This window comes from Hylaeus anthracinus, unplaced genomic scaffold, assembly GCF_026225885.1.
Source record: "Hylaeus anthracinus isolate JK02 unplaced genomic scaffold, UHH_iyHylAnth1.0_haploid 5, whole genome shotgun sequence".
Classification (NCBI taxonomy): Eukaryota; Metazoa; Arthropoda; class Insecta; order Hymenoptera; family Colletidae; genus Hylaeus; species Hylaeus anthracinus.
Genome location: NW_026535322.1, coordinates 2,099,257 through 2,125,892, shown reverse-complemented (window position 1 = coordinate 2,125,892; position 26,636 = coordinate 2,099,257). Strand labels below are relative to the sequence as shown.

Here is a 26,636-nt window from a genome sequence, read left to right as displayed (position 1 = left end):
TAATCGATTTAGCAGGCTTTATTAATTCCAGCACACCTTCTTTCCTTTCTCGTTTGCTACGAATACACGTTCGACGTGATCGAAGGGCGTGCAATTTGTTGCCACGTAATTGTTCGGTTCAGGACTTAACAGGAATAACGGGAGTTTGCTGTTAATATCTAGACTGTGTTACAAATTGGATCCTTCCACCTTGCACGGTGCTTTCGAACAACAAATTTCTTTTCACTCCTCCCGACGGACATTTATTATATTCCTCTATGTAAACTCTACCTCGCGGCATAATTTTCCGTGATCATTGTTACACGTCACTTGCTTCCTTTCCTTCAGAATATCATAAGTACATAGTAGAAATTTTCATACCGCGATTACTGTTTATATTCTGTCCGTGATATTCCATAGATACACGTCGTCTAACTTTGTTTACTGAATAGAATGGCGCCAAGTCTTTTTCAAATTCAGACTATAATACCTCCGACATTAAGACACCAAAACTTTCCAAGCTGTAGACTATAACACCTCGGAGTTTGCACTACACTTACATACTTCTCTCCGTTCTCTTCACCCATATTAGGTATTCCAACCCCTATAGCTCGGATACCTCGGGATCGCTAGACCCGTACTGTAGCTATAATCAAACACAACTACAATCCCTGAGGGTCACGTTATCCACACGCCATCTAAGAAATAAACGACAGCCAATCCAAAACGTTTCGCGCAATATCAGCAGTTCGTTCCTCGAAACTGATTAAGGGAGCCCGTGTTCCAAATCAGTCGATCGTTTCTCGCAACGTGACCGACTCTAATCTTTATTAATTCACACCATCGACTTCCGTTGGCGAACGACGCGAGCTCGACGTGTCCGCGGCGAAGTGAGTCGTTTGTTATGCCGTATTTTCGTTTCGCGTAAAATGCTCGACGGAGATCGCGAGCGTTGTTGCGCGAAACGTACAGCGGGATTGAAATATGCACGGGACGTGCAACGCATGCACCCACCATCGTCGTTGGAAAACAAAAATCACCGCGACATCCACGGCACGTTCCTCGCAGCTGAAAGTGTCAGCCGCCTTTGAATTTATTGTGATTTTACTTGCCTCGAAGTTGAAGCGAAGTAAACAAGCGAGACTCGCGGATGTTGCTGTTTTAAACTTGCTCGAATAAATTAAGAAACAAAGCACAGGTAAAGGAAATTGTAGAGCCGAGCAGAAATATTTGCTAAAAAACAAGACTAAACGAGTCCGTGTGTCGTAACCGTGATATTCCAATGACATTCAGTCTCGTAACAGTCTTTTATTCCTTCCATCCAGCGAAGACGTGCAAGACCGCGCGTTCCGCGTTTAGGGGAATCTCCCTTTTTACGTAACTTGTTTGGAAATGTCTTTCATTAAACTGAATTGAAGAAAATACGAGAAGCAAGGCTATCTTGTTAAGGAAATATATGCGAGTAATTTAATTCTTCTTACGGTGTATTAAGTTTCATTTTTTTCGTGTTTACCTTTTACACGGGGAGAATGGTTTAATTGAGAATGGAAAGCCGGGGCGTTCTCGAGTAACGCTTTCATTATATGATGGCATCCGTTGATGAATCTAATAATTTCGTAATTTTCTTCTCTTTATTCCACAAAGGATTGGAGACAGAGGAGTTAAGTAGCTATTATAAAGAAACCTAGACAAACAATCCGAGATCCTCGCAATTTTCCGAGATGAAAATATTCTTGGAGGCATGTTCCATTTAATTAAGTTCGTGTAATTGGCCAAGAGAAAAGATTCTATCAAATGTCATTTAAGTCCTAGCTTCAGCGATAACGTCTGGGCGGTTAAAGGACAACTTGATCCCAATGGTTGGAAATAAAGTTGCCGAGCTACCTCAACGTACACGAGCTAATCGAATAAAATCAGGCACGAAATTATTCCGAATAATAATTTGGAGTTTGCAAAGTCTGAAGTTTCTTTCCGTTCCTCGAAAGCGAATGACATATCACGGAAACAACTCTAGCGACACGTTTCGACCAACGCGTCGCGGTAGCCCAAATTGAAATGTCTAAAACGTTCCCGAATCGCATATCTGTATGTCCCAGGTGCAACTTCGCAGACGGAATAATTTTCAAGCATCCGCGAGGAAAGTTCACTTCTTGAGGCACCTGTTTCACTCTTGCGGATACTTTCTCTCACCGGTCATGTTTCACGCTTCGCAACATACTCGACTACTTGAATTTATAGACACTGCCACGGTTCAACTTTTAACTATTTTACAACTCCATTACCTTCCGCGCTGACTCTTGCGTCAGTTGAGGAAATTGATCACCGAAAACGACATACAGATGCGATAAATCAACCGAGATCGCTCCAAGTCACGCGAGGCGAATGAAAAAAATAAACTAACGAAAGAAACGAATGAAATTTAAATTACAAGCATTTATGAATAATGAAGAAAGTTTGAAAAACGACCCCGCGGAGGTAGCTCGAAGTTGCTAGTTTCTTGTATAGAACAAAATGTTCGCGATGCGAAAGATCGGTATATTACGTTGGCAAATTTGCGATTGTTTGCCGTGCAATCATTCCTCGAATTGTACGAAAGCTCGACAAGTAGCCCACGAATGAGAAACGTAAGTTCTAAAAGCACGCAGAGGTCTTTCCCGGTGGGATCGCCAGATAATTGATTCGCCCAGAAGACGATCTCATCGTTTACGGCTGACGCCTGCGCCAACGGAACGAATCTAATTACGGCCACGATTTATGCATCACAGAGATTCCAAGAATAGCAAACGGCTGGATGATGTCATTTTAATGCCGGCTATTCGTCCATTATTCATTTGCACCATCCTTCGATTAATTATTATCGTGATAAATGTCACGCGGTGTGCGTTCCAGCGATAAATCGTTATTCCAGCGACGCGTGCGACCGATGAAACGTGCAATTGATCGCGCGTATATCAAACATGGTAATTAACTGACGACAGTTTTTCGAGAGGCGGGGGAATTTGGTCGCCAGTGACAGGACCAAGCGTATCGCAAATTGCGTCGGAACCTGATAGAATACTATCGAATAAACATAACAGAAATGTTCAAGAGTATTTGTCAGGCAGTCAACGTGTTACAATCAAATAATTTTTTGGAAGAAAAATTTAACCGACTTCCGAAAAGGTGCAGTGAAAAGTATGAAATAATTTTTAGTCAATTTATATAAATACGCACTAGCTCTAGATATAATTGCTTAAAAGTATGGGAAAATGCAGTAAAAAGTATGAAATACTCTGAGCACTCTACATTAGCGACAGAGTAATCCGCATTATCGACCGAGCACTCATCATTATCGACTTTTGCTGTTGTATTTGACTTTTGTTGGAGGTCTTTGAAAAAACTTGTTCCGCGGGGGAGGGGGCGTCAATCATTCGCCATCAATTTATTTCCTTATATATTCAAACAATTTTCTATTAAAATATTATTTCGTATTTCCATACTATAACCGTCCACCAGTGCATCGGTGGCCGCACGATAAACCGTGCTGTACGTTGCCGCCGATCGCATCAACGTTAATACGGGTTTTAATGAGAGGCGTTAATGCAAGCTCCGGGATTTTCATGGATCAAACAGCGATTTTTGTTTGGGCGCGTTTCGGGAACGTTCGCGTCGAGGTTTCGTTGACGATTAACGTTTCGGAGGTGGATGGGTGGGTGTATATTTGAACTGAAATCTATTCAGACCGTGAAACACGAAATGGAATTCCGGATCGCGAACTTTACCGCATGAATTTTGATGTACGAACTTTGATCACCAGAATTTTGCAGTGCAAAGATCGACCGGACTTCGTAACGCGAATACCGAACCATACTGAACTTCGATGTATGCGAACTGTAAAGTTTGAACTTTTGGAAAGTAAACGGCGAGATATGCTCGCTGAAATAAGAAATCACGTCTCCTTGTTTGAAACTGACGGGGATAAGTGTAATCTCGGTGACATATTACATATGAATAAGTTACACGTTTCGCGAGCGCCGATTGAGATTTTCTTTCGTAGGAATTGAGCGTTAGAAGTGAAATCGATGTTGGTAGATCGAACCGAATGGAAGGTATTTTATTCCACGGGAAATTAATTGCACCGGGCGCTCTAATGCGACGTTTTATCGGTATCAACGAAAATCGAGTGTAAATGTATAATATGGGCTACCACAGGCTCTCTGGACGTTCAGGATTAACCATGACAGCCTGAAATTAAACCGTGGAGCTCCTGACAAGTAGGATTTCATAGGATTCATCCCATTTTTGGAACATCGTATGACATGATTATGTTTCACGAATTCTCATGGAAATATGCCTGTTCCACAGTCAGCTGCGGTTAGTCGACCATTAGACATTATGTGAATTAAGGATAGAAACTAGCTGAACAATTTTAATTTGCCTCTAAAGACTATTTTTATCATACAGTCAGAATATGTACAATGAAATTTGTAATAATAAAACCGATTAGGCGTGAGCTCTCTCTCCTGTAAACATTTTTTATAAAATCATACTGCGAAACGTTTTCATACATTTATCATCATTTGTTTAATAACAAGCGTAATGAATGTATTGTTCCATTTCGGGTTATAATGGACTTGGCAAAATGCATAAATTTTAATTTAGACAGAGTGTTTCGGTGATCGCAGTACAAACGAAAAGGAAGTGATTCTTCATGCAAAAACAAACCGAAAATGTAAATGGAAATTTTTGTATACAACCGTCCGTTACGGAGACAAACAATTTTATTTTACATATGAATTCAAACTTGCAGTATGCGTTACTTATCGTATCTATAACTGAAGACATAAATGTTTCAACCTGGGCTCTAAGTGCACTTTGGTGCAATTTGGAACAGTATTATAAAAAATGTATGGACCAACCAGTATTTTCTTTTACAGTAATACTCGCGAAGTTCTTTTTTCGCTGATACGCGCTATTTATAATACTCTAAAAATTGTCTAAACCCGAAGGTACAGGTATTAAGGGCGAAATTTTATATTTTACAATCGTACAAGTTTCTTAATGAAAATGTCTATAAATTGAAGTCTTTTATTCCAAAGTAATTTTCTCCAGAATCGAAAGGTAGGTAACGTAAGGACAGGGAAAAAAGAAGATCGAAGCTGAAACATGATTCTCACGGCGGAGTACACGTAAATCACGAATAAGGAGCTCCTTGCAGAATCTGTTCCTACATGATCGAGTTCGCTTCGACTTCGTGTAGCAAGAAATACTTACATCTATACGACAATAAGACGGCGTTTGGCCAGAGCCGGGAAGTGCTCCGAATCCCGGAGGACTTCCCCAGGAAAGTTTAAGCAGAACGAATCGATGTAGGAGGGGACAGAAAAAGAACACGACGGGAGAAAAGTAGCTCTTTCGAGGAATGAAAAGATGGGTTACGTCCACTAATAAGTGAGACTCTGTTCGTGTTGGAAGTCGTACTCGGAACGACGTGAAACTTTTTCAAGCCCTCCATCGTGGCCTTCGTAGTTCTTTGTCATCATCGGAAAAATATCCAATGCGTGAAAAGAGAAATTGAAGCAAAGTCGCGTCTACAGGTAAAAGGCGAGCGTCGAGTGCCGGGTGAAGCGGCAAAAAGTAAATATTTCTTCAAGACACTATCAACGAAACACGACCAAGCAAAACTCAAAGACTTTGATATTTTAGCAAGAAAATACTTGCGGAAATACATACGTAATGAAGTTTAGATTCTAAACTCTACGATGGAGGAAGAGTCGATAGATCGGTCGCGAACGTTGGCTGAATAATCCAACTAGGGTGCAAGGAAATCTAATTAAAAATACAACAAACCATCCATTCTCGAAAAATTCAAGTTTAATATTGACTTTTCGACAAATTCAAAATATGGGACGACAAGAATGAATTCGTAGATCGAATATTCAACGCGAATATGATTAAAAAATCGATTAAAGATATTTCCGTGTCGAGCCAGACGTACATTCGCAGGTAAATCCGTTTTCGGTCGCGTCTTGCTCGGAGGCAGACGCTTATGTTACTTTCGACGAATAATAAGCAAGTCCGCAGGCAATATCGAAGTCCTCCAAGTCCTGAAGGGCTGCGCGGAAACTTTTCCCGATCTTGTTCGTTTTTCAACTGTCGCGACACGGGAGATATATCCTCGGAGAGAGAGACAACGTTAAGAGTGCAGAGTGTAGTAGAAGAGAAGAGGACCTCAAGGGAAGAGCGTTACGAAACTGACAGAAGGCGATTGCGATCGATTGTACAGATTGATTCGAAAGTTTGACATTCTTGGACATAAGACATGATTCTTTACCTCAGTTTAATCCTCGTTATAATGAAATCGACAAATTGGATCGAATTCGTGACCGAACGGGAACCATGAACGGTGGCGAACGTTTCAATGGGTCTAAAAAAACAGGTGTGAATTTATTACCGAACTAGCGCACGAGAGTGCCCTTTCCTTGGAATGGACCGGTCAGAAGAACGTCCGCGGGAAATTTCGCAAAAACAGGAGAAAAAGGATACATCGATCGCCGAACTGATCGATTCACCGTCGAATAACGTTCATCCTACGAAGGATATTCCCAAAGGATGAAAGACCGAGAACTGCTGATCTAGAGAGAATGACTAAAGGCCCCAAGGACCAGGAAAAGACGGCTAGTAGAAGAAGAATTCCACTCGTAAAACAGGAGAGGATAAGGAGCAAGGCGGACGAAAGAAATCTTCACATATTATATGTGGAAATATATTTCTGTTCTTACGTAAGGTCCAAGAGTACTTGGTCTGATCTACTGAGTTGATCCATGAGATCATACGATTTTAATTTCGTACTGAATATGCTTCGTAACGATTGACCGCCAATCATCTATCATATGCAAAAATATAGTTAATCTACTTTTTCTATAAAACTTTGCGAAATTCAAAATGGGTCAAAATGACGGCGTTCTGTAAACCTAGTGTTAACAAAGATTCGAGCACTTCAAAGCCAAAACCAATGTCACGTTCAGCCTAAAAAATTCAGGGGTACAATTGCATCCTCTTAACACCAAACTAGTCTGCGATTTTTCCACATCCGTGGAACGTTCGAACGAGAGATTTTTCAGGCGTGCTTGGAATCCCAATTCTATCGGGAAGTGTTCTTGCTCGTAGCCGAGGCCAACTTCGAAACCGACCAACATTTCGCTAATTAAACGAGGACGCGGGCATTAGAGAGACTCGAATTACACCGCTGTATCGTTATGTAAATTTTCTAAGCCAGCCTCCCTAGAAAGGCGGATCCCCCATTCCGGGTGGGTTTTATCCCATGCGTGGGAAGCTCGATTACTTCGTCTGGATAATAAGCAGCTCTCTAACCGATGTAGGAACGAACCTCGAAATCCCGATAGAGTTTGTCGGATAGTTTCGGTCGTGCTTGCGCCCACGCTTTAGGTAGAATTCGACGAGCACTTTTCGGACGGAGGCATCAAAAAGTGGTCGCTCGCAAAGAGAAACAGATGCAAATTCCCTCGTGGGATGCGAAATAAATATCACCAGCGACGAATATCCCATTCACAGGGAGATATTTAACTTGGTGCACTCTGATGGCACCTTTAAGGCATCTAGAATATACATCTTTGAAGGTACGCGAAGACTTTATCATTACTTGCTAAGAATAAATTTTATTATTATAAGAGGTAAACATTTTGGAAGGAGAATTTACGCCACGCACAAAGAGGCTTCGAGTTGTCAGTCCTTGATTAGCACCCTGGATCGATTTATCCATTGCCCCTCCGTTCGGACTTCCCTCGAGCAACGCTCATTTCCGGGACGAGTTTGAAATTGCATTCGAGAAATTATGAAGTTAAACGCGCCGGGATTACCCTTGCACGTGCAATTTGTTGTTCGTTCGCGTAATCCGGCGAACTATTCAAAATTCACCAACTCCTTGGCTACAACGATTACAAACAGTCGAGAGACAACCCCTCTGTTCCGGTCGATTGTTCAAATAATTCCTGTTCCTGGTAGTTGTTGCAATTAATTCCACCTAAACTGTCGTTCGACGAGCGCGTTCGCGTTACCAATGTCCTGATTCATCCTTTGATCGCTGGACTTGTATCTCTTGATCCCTTCCAATGTATTTCAACAACAGGATTGTTGTTCCGTGCGTAAAACAGAACTTTTCGGTTCGCGTCCCTTCATAAACACTTATTCGAAATTCTATCGAGACCGGCATCCCTCTTGCATTTTAATACCCATCAAATCACCCTTTTTCAAACGTTGCGTTATATTCTATTTCCTTCGACGCTGACTTCTCATTTCGCAAATAAATATATAGCAGACTAAAGCTCGCCGTGAATTCGCAAGACTGTAAAGTCTGAGTTAGGCGAGCATTTTTCTGGCTGCCCGTTATACCCTGCACTTTCGTAAAATGCATCGGATGTTTAATAATTGATTCGACTACACGGGAACATCGTTCGCTACGTTTCCATGGCAAATAAAGACACGAGGATCAATGGTTGGCACTCTTTTGTTGCGTTCTCCGCTCTCGAGCACAACTGGCCGCACTCAGGGCGCACACGTAACACCCGACGTAGTCGTATAGTGGAATCAACAGCTAAGCATTGAATGCATTCGGACGAGATAAATGCAGCGCGCGACACGCAGCGAGAAAAACGCTCGTCTAACTCAGACTTTGCAGGTCCCATGAATGTACGTGCAACGCGTGTTTATTTATTTATCGCTGAACCCGTTGTTCTTAACCTCTTCGAGTATGATTGCACAGTTTTTTTTTTTTTTTTAATTAGAGAACATGTTAGTCTGTACGATTATTCTGGCTTTTTCAAGATAGGAAAATGACGAGCTTCGCGGTGAGCTTCGATCGATTGTTTACCGGAATTAGACCACTTTTATATAAAAATACTTTGTCAAAGGAACAGAGCTGCTGAAGTGACGAAACTATCCGAAGATACTAACTAAATCTCGGAGCCATAAGTTTTATCGAAGATCTCGCTGAGTCCTCGGCAAACCTCAGTCGAAAGACTCGGTGAGCCACGGACGAATGGTTTGTTCCACGAGCTGTCGTTAGATATGACTATATCGCATGTTGCTACATCGCATACAATTCCCAGTGTATGGAGATGGTACCTTGCGGTTCGATAAAAGACGTCGAGGCAGAAACCACGTCCAAACGCAAATACAATCGGCGGAGAAGCAGAGTCGCCCGGAATAAGGTTGATAAGCTCGACGACGTCAGCAGACGGGAATATCGGTTTCCAGTTGCTTCTTCGCTCGACTACGGAGTGGCTCGTTTACAAGGGAGCGATAATACGCTGCTCTCGACAGTGCTGTCGAAACCTCTCGAGATTCCGAAAGCAACTTTCTCGGAGAACATCTCGCGGAAATCCGTGTCCTTGGCGTCCATCGCGAACAGAAGACTGCGTGGGCGAAAAACGACGGGAAAAAAGGAAAAGCGCAGCCGTAACGAGGAGCGATTAATGCCATCTCCGAGACTTTTCTCGAGGACTATCTTGTCCGAAAATTAGAAAGATATCCAGCACGATATGAAATGTTTTCGAAAGGAGACTTTAGGATTTTGGTTTTTAACAAATTCGCGACCGCTACGTAAATTCACTTCACTTTAAATTCTATTCCTGGTTATGAGAAAATTATGAAAATATCTGCCGTTTAATAAAACGCAAACGTGAACAATGATGTCCTATGATAACGTACCTATCGTGTTATTAATTGATTCTATCTTGTTATTATAACGAAAAACGTTGACAGGGTAGTATACGTTAGAATTGATTAAAATTAGATTACGGTTCGGATACTAGGTACACACGGTATAGGATGATCGAGCCCAGTAGATCATTAATTATTCTGACTATGTATACGCTTTACACGCGTGCGGTGCCCAGAAAACCGTGGCCTGATTGGCCTCGCACGCAAATTTAGCGTAACGGTAAACGTCGTTTTAGGCAAGCGGTTCGTTACATGTAATGCGATGGAACGGTGGAATTAAATGAAACCGATTCACGCATCGTTTTCCTTCGAATTTCACAAAACCTCTCGCGGTTTCAATTACCTCTTGATGTCACGCAACTAGTGAAACGCCTGCGACCAGGCTGAGAGACTGACGGGCAAAATCAAAGTCACATAATTAACGGGGTAACGAGGGACTCGTGAAAATCCTTTTGGAACACGCCTGAAACAAAGTTGCATCTCCGATATCATGTTCTCGAGATTCATCAGCACGCGAAAGTATAGCAAAACTACTGAAGGGTTGAGAGCGTTCGAGGCGTATCCAACAAGATCCGGAGAGAGCGAAACGGGTCTGAAAGGCGAACAAAATCCTCGCGTAATTGAATCTCGGGGATTTCTTTGGGTGGCAATTAAGTTGTTTACTAGCAGCTGAATTAAGAGGACAGTTTGGTCTAGACCTTTTAAGAAATTCTATTGGATAACCCCTTTACTTTCGTTTATCTTTTCACTGATGAAGATTCTTCATACCGCGAAGGATAATAAAGTATATTATGCCGCAATCGCTAACCCTATCCAACAGAAGCATTCGAGAAACTTTGACATCTCCGTTCGTAAAGCTTAAAATACCACGGATCATAAAATATTATTGTAAAGGAAAATGGCCTCGAACCGTGCACCGTGAAAACAAATGATACAAAACCGAAACAACGTCGGGGAAACGGTGTTCACTTATGCAATAAGCGAGCCTGGAATCAGAGGTTCGGTTGCCTCGCGAAATCTGGAACAGGAGTTTCCAACGAAAAAGTTTCTCTCCCTGCGCTCGATGCACTTCCGGGAGAAATGTTCAGAACGAAAGTGCTTGGCGCGAATGTAAGGGGAAATATTCGATACAGTGCGCGTTTAACCGTCCCTGCATTACACGTCACAATAACTTACAAATTCGTCTCACGGTTGCAACAAAAAGCGGTGATATATCGCGGAACAGCACGCGGTATTAATAACGCCAAGTTTCGAAACGTTACAGTTCGTATCAAGTCATCGCACAGTGTGACATTTCAGCGATCTATCGGGACGAAACTTATGTGGTCCAATATCTCGGAAACTATTAGACCGTCCGTACCCTAAACGGTTGCGTTAAAACTTTCGTTGGAAAGGTTATTTTCATTGAAAAATGACGCAAGGAAAATCGAAGGGTTTCCAAAGAATTCGCAAACGGATACGAGGAACGCAAGGGAATCCAGTCGTTCGCCAACGTAATAAGCGAATCTCGAATCAAGGATGTTCCCGAAATCTTCCCCGATGATGCAGACGGGATCTCTCCAGAGGGAAAGTTTTCCACGGCGCCTGGCGTTCTCCGAAAAAGTGAAGGAAAGACACGGAAGAGTGAAGGAGGAGCTGAATTGGAAAGGAAGGAAAAAGAGGGTTCTCGGTGAGGGGGTCAGAGAAGATAGAGAGAGGAACTCACCCTTGCTAGTGCCACGGCTGGAAAGCTGTCCCAGGCGAGTTGCGCTTCCTCGCCTGTATTTCCATGACGTTGACCCGAGAGAATCCTCGCTGCCGTGAGAGTGCTCATCCCCATCCCGTCGCCGACGAAGAGAACGACGCCCCGCGCCACGCCGCCCGGCGGCGTCGTTCCACTGACGCTCGAACTCGCCGCCGACGCGCGAATACGAGCTTCGATCGCGCGTATCGCCGCCTCATACCAGACCTCCCTCTCTGTGAACAGAAATTTTTCTCAAGTGAGTGGCCCGTGTCGAGTTCCCGACACCTATCTTAATTGAATCTATAGTCTCGAACCGTTGCCGGGAAAATCGGCCATTATTGTCCCCGGCATTTGCCGTAAGTATTGTTCGGTTATCGGTCTTTGTTGTCGCGTGTACGGAGAGATGTTTGAACGGAACGGGGAAAGACGGTCCCTTTGCGAAACGGGATATAAAGTTACCCCTTGATGGCTTCGCGTCGATTGTTACGCCAGGGTTGCACACCGTCATCCCTTATAAGGACCAATGCCGAGGTGTAGATCGCCAATTTTTCCCGTCCCGTACACACTTTTGCTTTACTCGATTATTTTTCACGCCTTAACCCTTTGCACTTGGAGCCGTTTTATAGCAAAGCTTGGAAATACGTTGTTTTAAATAGCGTAACATTGGAATTTACTGAATATCACGAGTGCAATTTCTGACCGGATTGAGAACAAAATTATTCAACGTGAAATTGTTTTGCATCTGCATGCTAAGAGCATACATTGTCGTTCGTTCCAATAAAGAAGCGTGTGATCAATGTGCGTTAAATTTGCCTTTGTACTGGATGCTTTTGAGCGCGAGATATCGGCTTCGTAGCTTACATTAGAAGGGATGCAGATTAGATTACCAATACGTTTAAACTGTAATACGTGCGTTGCATCCATAAAACCGTAGTCTGATAGAGCCTAAGCGCGAAGTAAGCGTGATAATAAAGGTATTAATGACGAGTCGACTTAATCGCTAAAAATCGTTATAGGTGTATTCATTCAATTCTTAATGCATTCGATAGGTACACTCGATAATGCAAAGCGAAATCTACCACGGTGTTATTAGGGTCCGTGGGGAATTTGCAAATGTTCGAAGTGCCAGCGGCGATGATGCTAATCTCTAAGTACCGCGCTTCTTCGCGAGGATGCTCGGTTACGTCGAAATTGTCATGTTGCAGCTTCAGATCGCGTTTACCCTGTCTGCGGCAAGAACGTTTCTCGTTTGAATGCTGCCGAAGGGACCGGATATCTTAATTGAATCTGTTAGTAAAACGGGGCCGGTTCCAACTGTTTCCGAGAAAAGTAGTTTGCTGCTGCTAACTTCGAAAAAAGAAGACTTCCCTGTGAATCGAAAGGCGTACGGGGACCTCTAATGGTCGTATCAACAGCGGGGCTTAACGCAGGAAAATTACGCGAACTGAGTCACTCGAATAGAAAGAGAGCGGTTATCGTCTTTGGAAATCAAGGGAGAATTCATTCGACCCCTACGGAGACGTTCTTCTCGCCACCTCGATCTCTGCTCGAATCGAGAGCAATCTTCCTCTTTTATGACCGAAACCGAGAGGTATCAATGCGAAGATCCAGAGTAGAAGAACATTGTTCGATTTATACTGAACTGATTTCTACATTCGTTGATAATAGTCAGCGTTATCGTTAACGTTTTCATTTTCAACTACTGTTATACTATATTATAAACACGAAGCAATTTAATCTACTCAAAGTCCACCGTTTCCTATTTCCAAACTTTCTAATGCTAGGTCTCAGATATTCTGAAACTAAACCCTTTGATAAGATTTACCCAGCAAACTCTGTATTAGGCGTAATATGATGCTAGGGAGGGTTTTCTTCGTATAAGAGAGTACGAAATCAGTTTCCCCAGCATGAAATAGCGTTTCAAGAAAGGTTGGCTGAATAATGAAGATCAAAGAGCGCGAAAATCTTGAGGAAAAGGAAACATCAATTCTCGAGTTAATTCCGGGTAAATACTGCCTTTCATTCTTCGTTCTCAGTTTTTCTCTCGACAACTTTGGTAATTAATATCCAAAACGCCTAACACAACGCGAGTCATACCAACGGTATGAGCTATCGGCCATTACCGAAAGGGATTATCACTTCAGGCACTCTCCGGTATCAAACCCCGAGGTACCAACTGAAAGGACAATTCGTACGACATAACGTCCCATGTTTGCAGAAGTTTGAGCTACAAATGCGTAGCAGAGTTGACAGACGAAGTTCGCCGGATTTGTGTTCATACCGATTTCGTTCGACGCTGTGTGGATGTGGAAACATCGCCAGAAGCGCGTTAGGTTGAACGACTGTTCCCTACAAACTGTGCACAGCCTGAGATCCCAACGTTACGGTTCACCTAGGAACACATTGCCGACTAGCAGCCGCTAATGGGTAAGTTTAAACTGCTCCGTAGGTAGCAAACTACCATATCGTGTCGCGATATTGGTCGAACCCGCATTTCCATGGAAGCAAGATCCGATACGCGTCGCATCGGAGAGGTTTAACCTCTATCTCTCTTCGGAAACATGTATCTGTCGCGAAACTACCTCGTGGAAAGAAACGACTTCATTCGACCGCGTTGCAATGGAATCTTCATTTAATCTGTCTATCTGTCTATCCCGAGACCCGTGACTTTTCTTCTCGCAATCACGTACCTTGGCATTGATATTATCAAGACTTTTCTAAGGACAGCTTTAGGATTTTGTTTTCTGACACTTTGCGTTTTCTACCTGATGGTAACCGAATATTTATCGCGAATACTAGCAGCAGAAATCATATTTAAAACCAACAGTCAAGTATTAAACGTAATGCAACGTCAGTGTCTCAAATGTGTCAATCGGGCATTCGAGGTCGTGAATTTTTCATGGACACGTTAAATGTGATTTAAAATTAAAAATCAATCTCGGATTAAAACCGACCGAACTTTGCGCGACGACGTTTATTTCTATTTAATTTCTGCTCCCCGGAGGCGTTTGTTACGAACAGAATCTCGCGAGGTACGAATTTCGCAAATCTGCGAAACCCGCGTTGCAATCGAAACTGTAACGGCGGTGTCTGTCCGCGTACCGGGTCGGCTACGCCGCGATTAATTCGGCGAAAAAACAAGGCGACGAAATTTATGTTTCGTAAATTCCGCGTGTTTTTACATTAACGGGTACCAGGCGCAGTATTTTGTCGGATAAGCGATTTCGGTTCGCGCTACGCGTTACGCGTTTTTCGCATTCATTTACCGACTCGCGGCTGTCACGGAACGCGAGTTATTACGATTTTCCGTCGTTTCGTTGCCGTACAAATTGAATATTTTGTTCAATTCACAGTCGAGTAAACAAGTATCCGAACGGTCAGTTACGCTGAGCAAACACTCGTGAAACGCTCAAATATAAACCTGCGTTCGAAAATCACGACACCGCGCTGTGACGCCAACTGGTATTTTTCGTGGAATTATGATTTCAATATCGGGAGAGTGCTTATGAATAAATATTAGGTTCATTTGTAAGTAACTTCTCCCGACAGGCAGGAAATAATCGTGTCTTTCCCGAAAATTTTCTTGAAAAACTGCGTTAGACTCGTGTCTAAACAGGTGCTCTACGAATGGTCCACGTGTAACACTTGGCACCCTACAGCTGTTGACCGCTAATCCAGCGCTATGCGCGAATTACTCCTAATTAAATTTCAATTAACCGAAAGTAACTAACACGCGAACGAATGTAACAGGCGCCCACGAACATATGTCGTTGTGTTTTCGAAAATCATTGACGCGTACCGATATTTATGAATATTCAACCAGGGAAGCAGCCAATCGCCGCATAGCTGGTAGGAACGGGCTCAAACGAACGCGCGGATTTCAATCTACGCGCACGCAAATATTTATCGAGATCTCGCAGTAAAATAAATTTCGGCTTGGTCCGTACGTTTCAACGGCTTCCCGGCTGCCATCAATTTCCCGCCTCTCGCCGCGAAAAGCATCAAATTTCCACGGTGCTCTGGTCAACGAAGAATCGCTGGACGTGAGGATCGAGTGGTAAATAATTTAGTACAGAGAGAATTTCGAGCAAATGTGACGTGAAATGGGACTGCCGAAGTGATAGTGGATCGCCTATGGTCAAGACAAACTTTTCATCGAACGTGACAGGCGCTACATCATCCTGTAATTTTTTACAAGATCGCAAGTTTGAAGTTATTCTGATTAACAAAAACTTGAATAATGGATACACTTTTATTAACGAAAATTTATAAAAACATTAAATAAACTGATAAAGTCGGCAATATTTGTTAAATGAAAGATTTAATTGGATCTGGGAAGTCTACTCGTGGTACAATATTAAATAAAGATAAGATTGAAAATACAATCGCGTTTATCCTCGTAAAAATAATAAAAATTTTCCTTGCAATTAATTCACCGCTTCCCTTCGTATTGTCAAAAGTTAAAAAGGAACGTTATTAATACTGAATTCTAACTACAGCTTGCTAATAATGAAATGGATTAAATAGTCTGCATGCGCACCGAATAACACCAAAGTTTCTCGACGAAAGGCAGCGCTCGAAAGCGGTGGAAGTATAGGTATTCACATAAAGGGAGTATTTTAGTCGTGAAGAAGATACGGACAGTAACTGCATAAGTATAATAGCGGAAACCGTGGGATATTAGTAATGCGACTTAATACTGATAAGAGCCGTTGAAAAATGAGAGAAGGATGAAAGAAAGGGGACCGTCGAAAGACTCCTCTGGGAACTCTAGATAACTTTGGGAAAGTACAATACTTGTCCCAAGAGAACTTCTAAGAGAGTAGATAAATGGTTTTAATAGAATGATCCCCAGAGTTAACCGGGTCTTTTGAAATGCAGGCCTGACATAAGGATAAACCAGCCGGTAACGGCAAACGAGAAGCGAAAAATGAATTTTTTAAAACGTCTTTCGCTACCGATGAGAAACATTCATCGACGTATAAATGCAACCCTCTTTTCGGTAGCCAAAAAGAACCTTCTTCATTCATATACCAACCCTGAATAACAACCTTCAGCCTTCCTCGATAGGTATGTAGCTTCTAAGAAGATAGTTATTCGAAGTATAAAATGCGTGATGGCCACGAAAGGGTAAAAAATCTGGGGAAACACGTAAAAGTACTCGTCGTCGACGATTCGTCAAAAGTTTAAATTACATCGATGCAGTTCTATTCGGTGGAAAAAATGTCTTATTCGCCGTATTCTTGTATTTTCGAACTTTTGCACGTCTCTCAAACCGCTGATTCGCTGAATTTCGAGTTTCGAGGGGTTTCCCGAGCTACGTCTCGCACATTTCGACGACTTTCCTCGAGGACTCAACTTCTCATAGATTTCTATCCTTGACGCCATTACCGTCTCTCTTTCGTGACAGACATTTCTCGATGGTCCAACGTCGAGAACGTGAAAAGCAAAACTAGTATTATAAATTTTTATGTAACTTGCGGAAATATTATTCGAAGCGCGTACTTTCGATACATTTACGAAATATTTATATTAGACATCGAGTATCGTCAACTTTGTGGAAGGGACAAAAGGTTTCCTCTACTTTTCCTACCGCCAACTTCATAATGATCAACCCATGTAAGGTTTCCCCAGGTTAAAATTGGACGCTAAAATTAATCTTCGCTCCTAAATCACGCCGCAAGGAGTATCGACAAAGGAAAGTCCAGGCACTGAAGGAAAACAAAAACCAGCAACGTTATCCTTGTACTCGCACAAGTTTCGACTTGAAAACGCGAACAAACAATATTTGTCGACTGGTCGCGCGTTCTCGCGATCCACGCGAAAGTTTACCTGGAAGATTAACGCCCCCGTAATCCGCTTTGTGGTTGATTGCCGACATCCCGTGCTCCTTGGCATAATTTACGTCCGCGACTTATTATAGCCCGGCGCTGTCACAACGCAACCAGCTTGCGACAAACGAGCGTAGTTTATGATGGCGATAGGTTCCTGGGAGCCGCATGACCGACCATCCGCGTTCTCTTCGATGCTTGCCAACAGGTGCAACCTACTTCCTTTGACAAGAATCCCGTGCCGGATGCGAATATCGTTATCAACCCAGCCTTCTTTCGCCAGGTTCTCGCACGTCCGACAAACAGTCTCGTCGTTTTAACTACATGATCATTTGGAACTCACTGGCCCCCTTCAGCTCGAGTACCTCGGGATCGCTAAACCCGTACTGTAGCTACGATCAAGCATAGCTACAGTCCCTGAGGGAACTTGAAACTTTTATGCACAGTTCTTATATACGAAATAGATACAAACATTGGCTAGGTTTAGCGTTAAAATTTAAAGAATCGACCCTAATACGCGCAGGATAACACAGACAAACAGTGTTTGAATTTAAATTGCATGTTTCGATAAAATAATTTTGAGACCAACTTCCAGAATAAAGATTCCAGAATAATCGTGTGGGTTTTCCAAGGGAATAGTCAGACGTATCTAAAAATATCTTGTTCAAGCCCAATTAAGCTACGCTTATTTTCCACACTGATAAGCATACTCTTTAGTTTCATATTCCAGTTTCCTGCAAACAGAGCACCGTCTTCGCAGGGTCCAATTTCAAAAGCGTACCCCGTGCCATGCACTGCGGGAAAATCCTTACCAATGATCTGAACAAGCATCCAACCTCCACTTGGATAATTGGTATCAACAAAGGCAGGGGACAATTTCGTCTGCCGGGTTCTACAGTCATGAACGCACGCTAATTAGTTAAACACTTTGCTGCCCATAATTAATACGGTCCTAATGAATATTCGCCAGCGGGGCCGAGTTGCGCCAACTTGGCTCCAAGTTTGCTCCGACACGAACCTGTTTCATTCCCAGGGGACTCCTGTAAAACTTTACGGCCCGGACTAAATAGAGTGTACCGTGCTAAATATGAACAGTTTCGCAATCTTTTCGTGCGACTAGTCGAAAGTGATTAGAGGGCGAGGTGGAAATTATTAACACTTCGTAGGCGTCACGTCACGTAGAAATAATCTCCTTCATCCTTAGTTAACATGAATCTACGTATGGAGTTCCTTATGGTCATATTCTCAGCATCTCTATCTACATCGTTTTATAATAGTTTAGAAACGTCGATTATACAGCTGTCTCGACTTATTAATATCACATCGTTCATTGACAGTGTTTCTAATTTTATTGAGAATTTAAATGAGTTTAATGCAGCACTTAATCCGTATCAATTTATAATGACAGCGTGGATAACGTCGAACCTGAATACGCTGACATTTCCGAATTTTCGCCACGTGAAATGTCCCCGTTCCCGTCGACGTTGAAGATCAACCAAAACCTATGGTTGCGGACGATTTCTATTTTCTACCGTGCACGCTTCGTCTGGCATAGATTTCATTGATCGAGGCGACAGGAAAAAAGAATTTATAGACCGCGATAGTATCTGAACTCGACGGACCAGAAACGATCATGGATTCCGCTATTTATTTATCGTCGCCGTGTTATCGCCGGAAAGTACATAAAGCAAAACTGAGAGTGGTTGCGAGCAACAGCTTTATTGCTTCCCCTCCGCTCAGGTTTACCGTGCCGCGCAACTACTTTTCCAAATTAGCTCTTCGCTGCCCCATTCCCGATTATGAACCACCCGTTCTTCCTGTCCCATGCCCTCCTTTCGTTTCATATTTTATTCCAACTCGAAATCGAACGCTTCCGATTCCCATCTTAAACGTCAAATTTAAATTTGAAAGATAACACGCAATTTGCTAGTTCGGTATTGAATCGTTAACAGGCAAGGCGGTACCTCTGTTCCCGCTTTCCACTTTATATTTTGTGACGTTACGTCCCATTTCTCGAGATAATAGTTCAACTCTGACTTCGTTTCAGTCGTCGAAAGTATAAACAAAATTCAATGCTCAGTTAAATATTCACCATAGTTGAAGGGAATCTTCGACTTGTACTTGGCGAGCCAAAAGTAGGTCGTGGAACTTCAGCAATGGCTCAGCTTTGATTTTTGCAGGCATTCTTCGTTAATTTGTATTTGCATAATGTATTTGCAAGACGAAATACAGAAACCCTTCGCGACCGGAATATTATTTAACCCAGGAAGCAATGATTTAAGGCTACATTGACACGAGTCTTGCGGAAACGTGAAATTTGATATTCGAATACCGATTCTAGATCCCCGGAATCTAGTTCCGTCGAGCCGTAACAACAACGTACCGTAATTCTCGACTGCGCCTACTTTTTGACTGCTGGCAAATATATCCTCGCGAGATATTTAGGGAAACGGTAAAATATCCCAAAGGCATCCCACGGGGAATTTCAACCGCGAGACCTAGGCGCCATTCAGCATACGAATGTAGGAATACATCTGCGAATAAACCTTGCACGGATATCGGTGCCCTCGATCTCGCGTTCCAACTTCCAATATTTCGGTGAAGATACGTCGCAAAGCAGCGAAAAAGAGAAAATATTGGCCGAGATGCTTGCACGGGATCATCGAATTACCACCTTCCGCGACCGGTTGCATTATGTAATTTCGTGAGGGGCCCGAACAATAGATTCATGAAAAATAAAGAAAAGTGACGATATCAGCCCCGTCATTTGCGCAGCGTTTGCGATTAACGTCCAGCAAATTGCTGAAGTTTGCAATTACCATTCTCACTTTCATTCGCTCTTTTTATTTTACCAGCGACGCAAATAGCGTGATTCGATTTGGATTCATTTCGAAACGGTTTTCCCTTTGCTCAATTCTTCCCCCCTGGACGCAACGAAACGCTCGTACTGCAACGATTAATTTCAACGCAATTACGCGTCGGACGATAAAAATGTTCGGACTGATGGTAACTTAGGTAGCTTATAACGGCGGCTATAATTTCTAATTTTTGAACGATCGACAAGACTATTCGATTATAGAATAAATCTGAAGAAAGTCATTTTCGTTTATTCTTAATGTAGGTAGATCTCCTGTCGTAGATCGTCTAATTAGAGGCACAAACTAAATTACATCGATTCTCGTCGTTCGAGCGCAAAAACCGGGAGAAATGTTCAACCATTTCGCGGCGGTGATGCAAATGCGAACCCGGGGCGAAAACGCGTGAATTTTCTTGTAACCCCGCGAAAAGGAGACGTCGCTTCTGGTTGACGATGCCGGGATCTTAATTTACAATGCAGAATAGTCGACAGCCAGCGAGCTTCCAACGTTTCCAAATACCAAAACTCCGTATCTACTTTCGCACTCTACGTCGCCATTTTCCGTTTAAGTTGTAAACAGTTGGTCACCCGAGAAACGACACGATTTTATGAATTTGGTTTAGTTAAATTATTAACTCTGTTAAAAGCATTTTGATGGAAGGTTCGGTGTACGAAAAATACGATTCAATCACTTCAAACTTTTTTCAAATCGCAGCAGAGTTCTTTCGCCGTTAGCTTTTTTCAGTGCACCATTCTCTAAACCAGAATCTACAATAAATTGCAATATCTAAATACGATTTTCATAAAAATTGGAAACGCTCCTAACAGGAGCGTTCGTTTTCGATTGAAAAATTCTAACCGTTTGTGGCATTCCTTTGAAGTGGCAAACAAAAAGTGATTTTAAGCAAATTCAGCGGGTTACGCATCGACGGACTATCGTTATGATACTTTTATTGTTGCCATCCCTGTTCGATATACTATATTACAACCGAAATCTCGGCTTCACTGGATCGTAACGGTGCTGCAAACGCGATTTTCGGCCATAACGTGGTTGCGAACTATATAAACAAATGGTAAAGATCCATGCGTGAAACGTGCGAATCGTTCCCCAGCGATGCATACATGACCGACGTTGGATTTGTGTTGCATTACACGTTGCATTACACACGTCTGTACCCGGTCGTTTCCCTCGGGAATGTGTTTTCAAAATCGATTACAGAAACATTTCAAAAGCGGCTGAATCGATATCCAGGTGTAGATTTATCTACCTACGGAATCGAGAAATACGTGAGAATTTCGGGAATTCTTTTTAAACGTCAAACTTATCGTTTAATTTAAGTTATTCATTGCTATGTCTTTTTTTTTTTATCTATCGTTCTATCTATACCAATAATTGCAGAAAATGACAAAACTGTCCCTAGTAACCATCGACATTCTTGCAACTCCCTCATGATCTATATGCTACATCGCTGGCTAAACTAGCGATAAGATGAGACGTTGTTCTAGACTGAGTTAAACGCTCCGCAAGTTTCCCTGTATCTGTCGATACGGATGGCTGGATGCGTCTGGTGCAACAAGAATCGCCGAAATTCCATGTATCTCAACTGCTGTATGCTCAATTTAACAGAGTGTCAAGCGTCAATTTATCCGCTAGGAAATATCGCTATGTGTCATCGTGCTCGAACCCCTTCGGCGTAATCGATTCGAGATACTAATATGAATATTCAGAAGCGATTTTATCATACTACGTCGTCGAAGATTATATCATTCGCCCTATGTGCTATCGTTCTGTCCTCATCAACGTCGCGACACTTAATGGACATTTAAGACTAACTCAGCTAACTCATCTTTCTAGTTGACACCATTTTTCTCGCTTGAATTTCGTTTTACCTTCGAGTCATGTGCCTCAAAAAAAAAAAAAAAAAAAAAAAAAAAATCCTGAAGCCCCTATGGGAAAACCCTTTACGATCCCAACCACGTATTCGCACGACCGAGAGGCGACTGCTTAGCTCCGCGACTTGGTGTGGCGATCGAATAAGAAGCAAAGAAAATAACGTAGCCTTTCCAAGAGGAAGAAAAAGGGCTGAGAGACGTCGACTACCGGCCGCTTTTACCTTAATTACAGAAAATTGATGTACCACGGTAATCTTTCATACTATATCAAAGCGAGTCGAGTCTGGTCTTCTATAGTTAGACACATCAAGCCCGTAGACTGCCATAATATTCGTAGCAGAGACGCTTGCGTTGGCTGCATAAGAGCACAAGTCCGCGGCGGTAGGTTTCCGTTGAGATATTAATTTACATGTTCGGATTACAAGTTCCATACGTCCCTATTTCAGCAGTGCTGGCTGGGCTATCCACTCGCGGATGCCTGTCCGCGGAACCTCATCGCGAGTGTAACGTTATTATCCGAGTTACCTCAGACGCGGGGGATCGTTTTTATGCAAATCGATGCCGAGAGAAAATCCTCGTACCCGTCGTTTAAACGCAATCATTTCGTCTACGAGCGTTTCGTATCTCTCGTTTTCATCTTGTCGACACGGGGAAACGAAATTTCGACCGCGAATGCGTTCGCGTAGACGCGTAGCGAGAGGCAGAGATAAACAGAATTTCATTAGTGCAGTAGATGACGAATAGAAACTCTCTGTTGCGACTTAGTCGCAACGTTTGCGCTATTAAACAGTTATTCGGATGAGCTTTAATTCGCTTAACGTGGAGTGCAATTCGATTAAGTAGATAACATACTTTTTCGAATGTTTACATTTTTATTTCAAAGGCCATTTTAATCGCCGTTCTCAACTTTTTGTTTGACGGGGTCAATCGATTTGTGCAATGAACGGCTCGCATGTGGATTCGTCTCTGGTTTGCTTTCTGTTTTCGGAATAGTTTACCAAAGGAACAGCAACAAAAAGTGAGAGAGCATCGTTTCGCACGTGCGCCAGATAATTATCTCTTATTACTTTACAGGAGCCAGCTACAGGGACTGTTTTTCTTCGCGTTGGTTGATAAATTGTTGCGGAAAACGCAGCACGCGGTCGTCCCATAAACCAGGAACGTGACCCAGGACCGCGTTGCGGGAATAATCTCGCGGACGCGTTTCCTTCGGGCGAAATAAAGGGGAGACGTAGACGAAAAAAGAAGAGTTGTATCGAGTCCGACTCGCGGACGTCGAATTTCAAATGCGCGGCCTCGAACGCCGGGAAAACGTTCGCCAAAGAAAGCCTCGAGCGCCGGCGGAAGATAAGTGGGACTTAACTTCCTCTCGATCGGACGATTTACGCAGGAGCCACTCGCTTTTGTAGCGGCAACCAATAAAAGCGCGTAAACCTGGCGGTCTGATAAGCGCGCCGAGTGCCAAGAAAAAAAAGTGGTCGCGAGGGGCGCGAAAAGCCAGGAAACGTGACTTGTTGCATCATCGAGCGTAACAAAGTTACAGTGGGTTTACACAACTTTCTTCATTTAACTTGACTGCGGATTCCGCGAACGTTCCCTGGGAAAAGCACCGTATTATTGTTGACCTATGTTCTACGTACAACGTATCAAAATTGTTTGCTAAATTATAAAAAAGTGCTCGCCCTTTGCTCGCGAATTGAAATCGATACACCGTGGTAAAACGAGAAGGAATATTTCGTTGATGAATCGATGTAGGAATGTTTTCGTGCTTCGAATGCCATAAAAAATTCTCCACATACAAAAAATACAGGAAACTAACATCAAAGTTCGTAGAATAATATATACAGTCGAATGTAACTTAGCGCGAATAATAATTCGACCTACGTTAGAATTATCGATTCGATGAATAGAAACGTAGGGAAATTCTTTCCATTTTTTTCGACTGACATCGTACAAGCGATTCAATAGGGCCGTGATTGAAATATTCTCACTCTTCACGGTACAGTTGCACGTGCCGTAAATAAAAGTCACTGCTGCTGCGTGTCGCAGTCCCATCGTGACAATAAAACATCCGCGCGTCGTTAATTTAACAAAGATAAATAACGAGGAATTTCGAGAATATCAATAACGCGACGTCTGTTTAAATATTTCTCGTGACACATCTATTGAATCGGATTTGCGATATTTGTACTCGGCTGCAATATTCATGCGGAACGATCCCGATTACATCTGTTTTTATGTCTAAATTCTGGAGGAATGTAAACTACGTGAAATGAAAATGCAAGGCATAAAGTTACGATGTCGGTATTCACGAACGAGATATGTCGTGTAACAGAGGGTTGATCCAAGGCGGTCTTCACTCCTCTGTTATGAAAAAACAAAATCTCAAAGCTCCTTTCGAAAGACCCTTTATGTAACAATTTGCGTAAATAGGGTACGACTACCATGAAGTACAAATGCACGAGTTCAAACCACGTGATTACGAAGTCGATACGAATAAAACTAACAAGGAAAAACGTTTCAAGCTCGTAAAGTCGAACAGCTGTTTTAACCAACTGCGATAACAAAACGACTGGAAGTATTAAATCCAGAGTGTGTGCCGCCATAAATTGACTGTTAACATCGCACGCACGGCACTCGAAGTCCTCCCATGGGAAAGGTTAATATCAGGAAATCTTTCCCTTGTATTTCTACTATCGGGGACATCCACTGCTCGAGAAAACAAAGTAATTGCGGGTTTTTACCGATTCGTTTCTCTATTTAAGCTTTTACGACTGTGCGCAGTTTGTCGTACGAATGTGTGGATGACCCTTCGGCTAAGTCTGACAACGATGTAAAATCTACTGGCGTAGTATGTCCACTCGTAAATTGAGTACGTGACCGTGTCCGTTGTTGTGGAAACACCACTTTCGGGATATTTACGAGTTGCAGCTATTATGTGTCACGGGGTTGACATAAGACGCTAATATTTTTAGCCAAAGTACATCACATTTATTTTTCATAACCCACTTGCAATTCTCCTCGCGTGGACGTGGCGATGGGAGGGTGAATTGCCATCGTGAGTGACAAAAATGATCGAATTCTGTTCCCTTACTTTGATTAATATTACAATGCGTATTATAAATTGAAGAAACAACTAGGGTTACACCGAAACGTTTGCCGAATATCTACACCGAGAGTTCGCTTGGAAGGAGGACATATGTAGTTTGACAGAGTCTAAGAACTTCTCTTACAAGACACGATTCGCTGGTTCTGAAATACGCGAGCACTTGTCCCGGAAGAGAACAATTCGACTGTTTTACAACCTGTTGCTCTCTCCTGTGCAATATTATCAACGCTACCAAAAAAGATAATTCGAAGAATTACCCAGTCAAAGGTAAATACGCTCGACCCATGTAGGGTGTACAGAAGGATAAACTTTCGAAGGCAAAAAGTGATTCTTCCTTGATGTTTCAACGACTGCAACAAGTAGTCGCTTACATTCATCTCGAGTTCTCAACCAAAAAGAGTAAAACTGCTTGCCGAATTTTGTTCTATTCGAGTACTCGAACGCCAACTATGCAACATTTAACGGAATATCTAACAAAATCGTTCGGCTAGTAACATTCGAATCGTGGAATTCGAATACTCGAATATCTGAAGTTTATACGGAATACGTATTCCAGAACCTATGAAAAGTTTGAATATTAAATTACTCGAATATTTCCCAGCCTAAGCGTCGAGGTCTGACAAACTACCTCTGCACATCTCGAGACAGCACAAGAAACTTAAGGGGATACGTGACAAAACTCCCGCAACAATCTTCGCGCCCTTACTCGCTATCAATGTCTTCTAAAAATCCTCGAAAATTCCCCGAGGAGTCGCCGGAAACCCCTTTGGGTATCGAGGCTTCCTCGAAATACCAACCAAGTATGTGGAAAATTCACTGAACCTGATAATGTCTCTTAAATTCTGAAATAAGGAAGTCAAACGAAACTGCCATAACTAGGAATAGAGACTAATGTCGAACGATCCTTCCTCGCGAGTAAGAGTGTTCCTTGAGTGTTTGAAACGTTGTGTAGAAACTATATTATAAGAAGAACATCCTTATAGGAGTTCTCAGCAGTTGACAAGATATAATTGTAGGAGTCTAAACGAAAAATAAGGCACGGGGATTCGAAGCCACGATCCTCGGATCCACAGTCGATCGCTTTACCTACAAGACCAATCCCGTACCCTACGTTAGTGTTCTTATTTGACTCCTTATTGTTGGGTATGGAAGGCGCGGACACTACATAATTGCATTCGCAAAATACAAGGAATCGCAATGCGCAAACACCACGGGAAATTCCTCCCAGAAAACCTGCGCTGAAACGCAATAATTTGATGAAAAAGTGCTTTCGCCTCGACATAGAAGACGATGCTTTAATAACCAGTTTCCTCTTCAAATTACAGCTTTACGCGCGGCGTAAAGAAGAAAAGGAGCGAAAGAAGAACGAAATAAATTGTACTCCTCAACAGAGGGTAATAATAATAACAGTTCTCGTTACTGTCGGGATGCAAGTGTCACTTGCGCAACGACACAAAATAAATTTCTACTTTCATTGAAGCTTAGAAATTGTGGTAAAATTACGGCACACGCGACACCGGAGCG

At 42.6% G+C, this 26,636-nt stretch overlaps 1 protein-coding gene across 1 annotated transcript in view; it reads right to left on the bottom strand.

Moving 5' to 3' along the window:
* The window catches only part of LOC128895732 (alkaline phosphatase-like), a 199,689-nt gene that overhangs the window by 157,098 nt on the left and 15,955 nt on the right, over positions 1 to 26,636 (bottom strand). Inside the window, exon 2 of the mRNA XM_054158589.1 lies at positions 11,405 to 11,655. Within this exon, the coding sequence (XP_054014564.1) occupies positions 11,405 to 11,655 (251 nt within the window). The remainder of the gene's footprint in view (positions 1 to 11,404; positions 11,656 to 26,636) is intronic.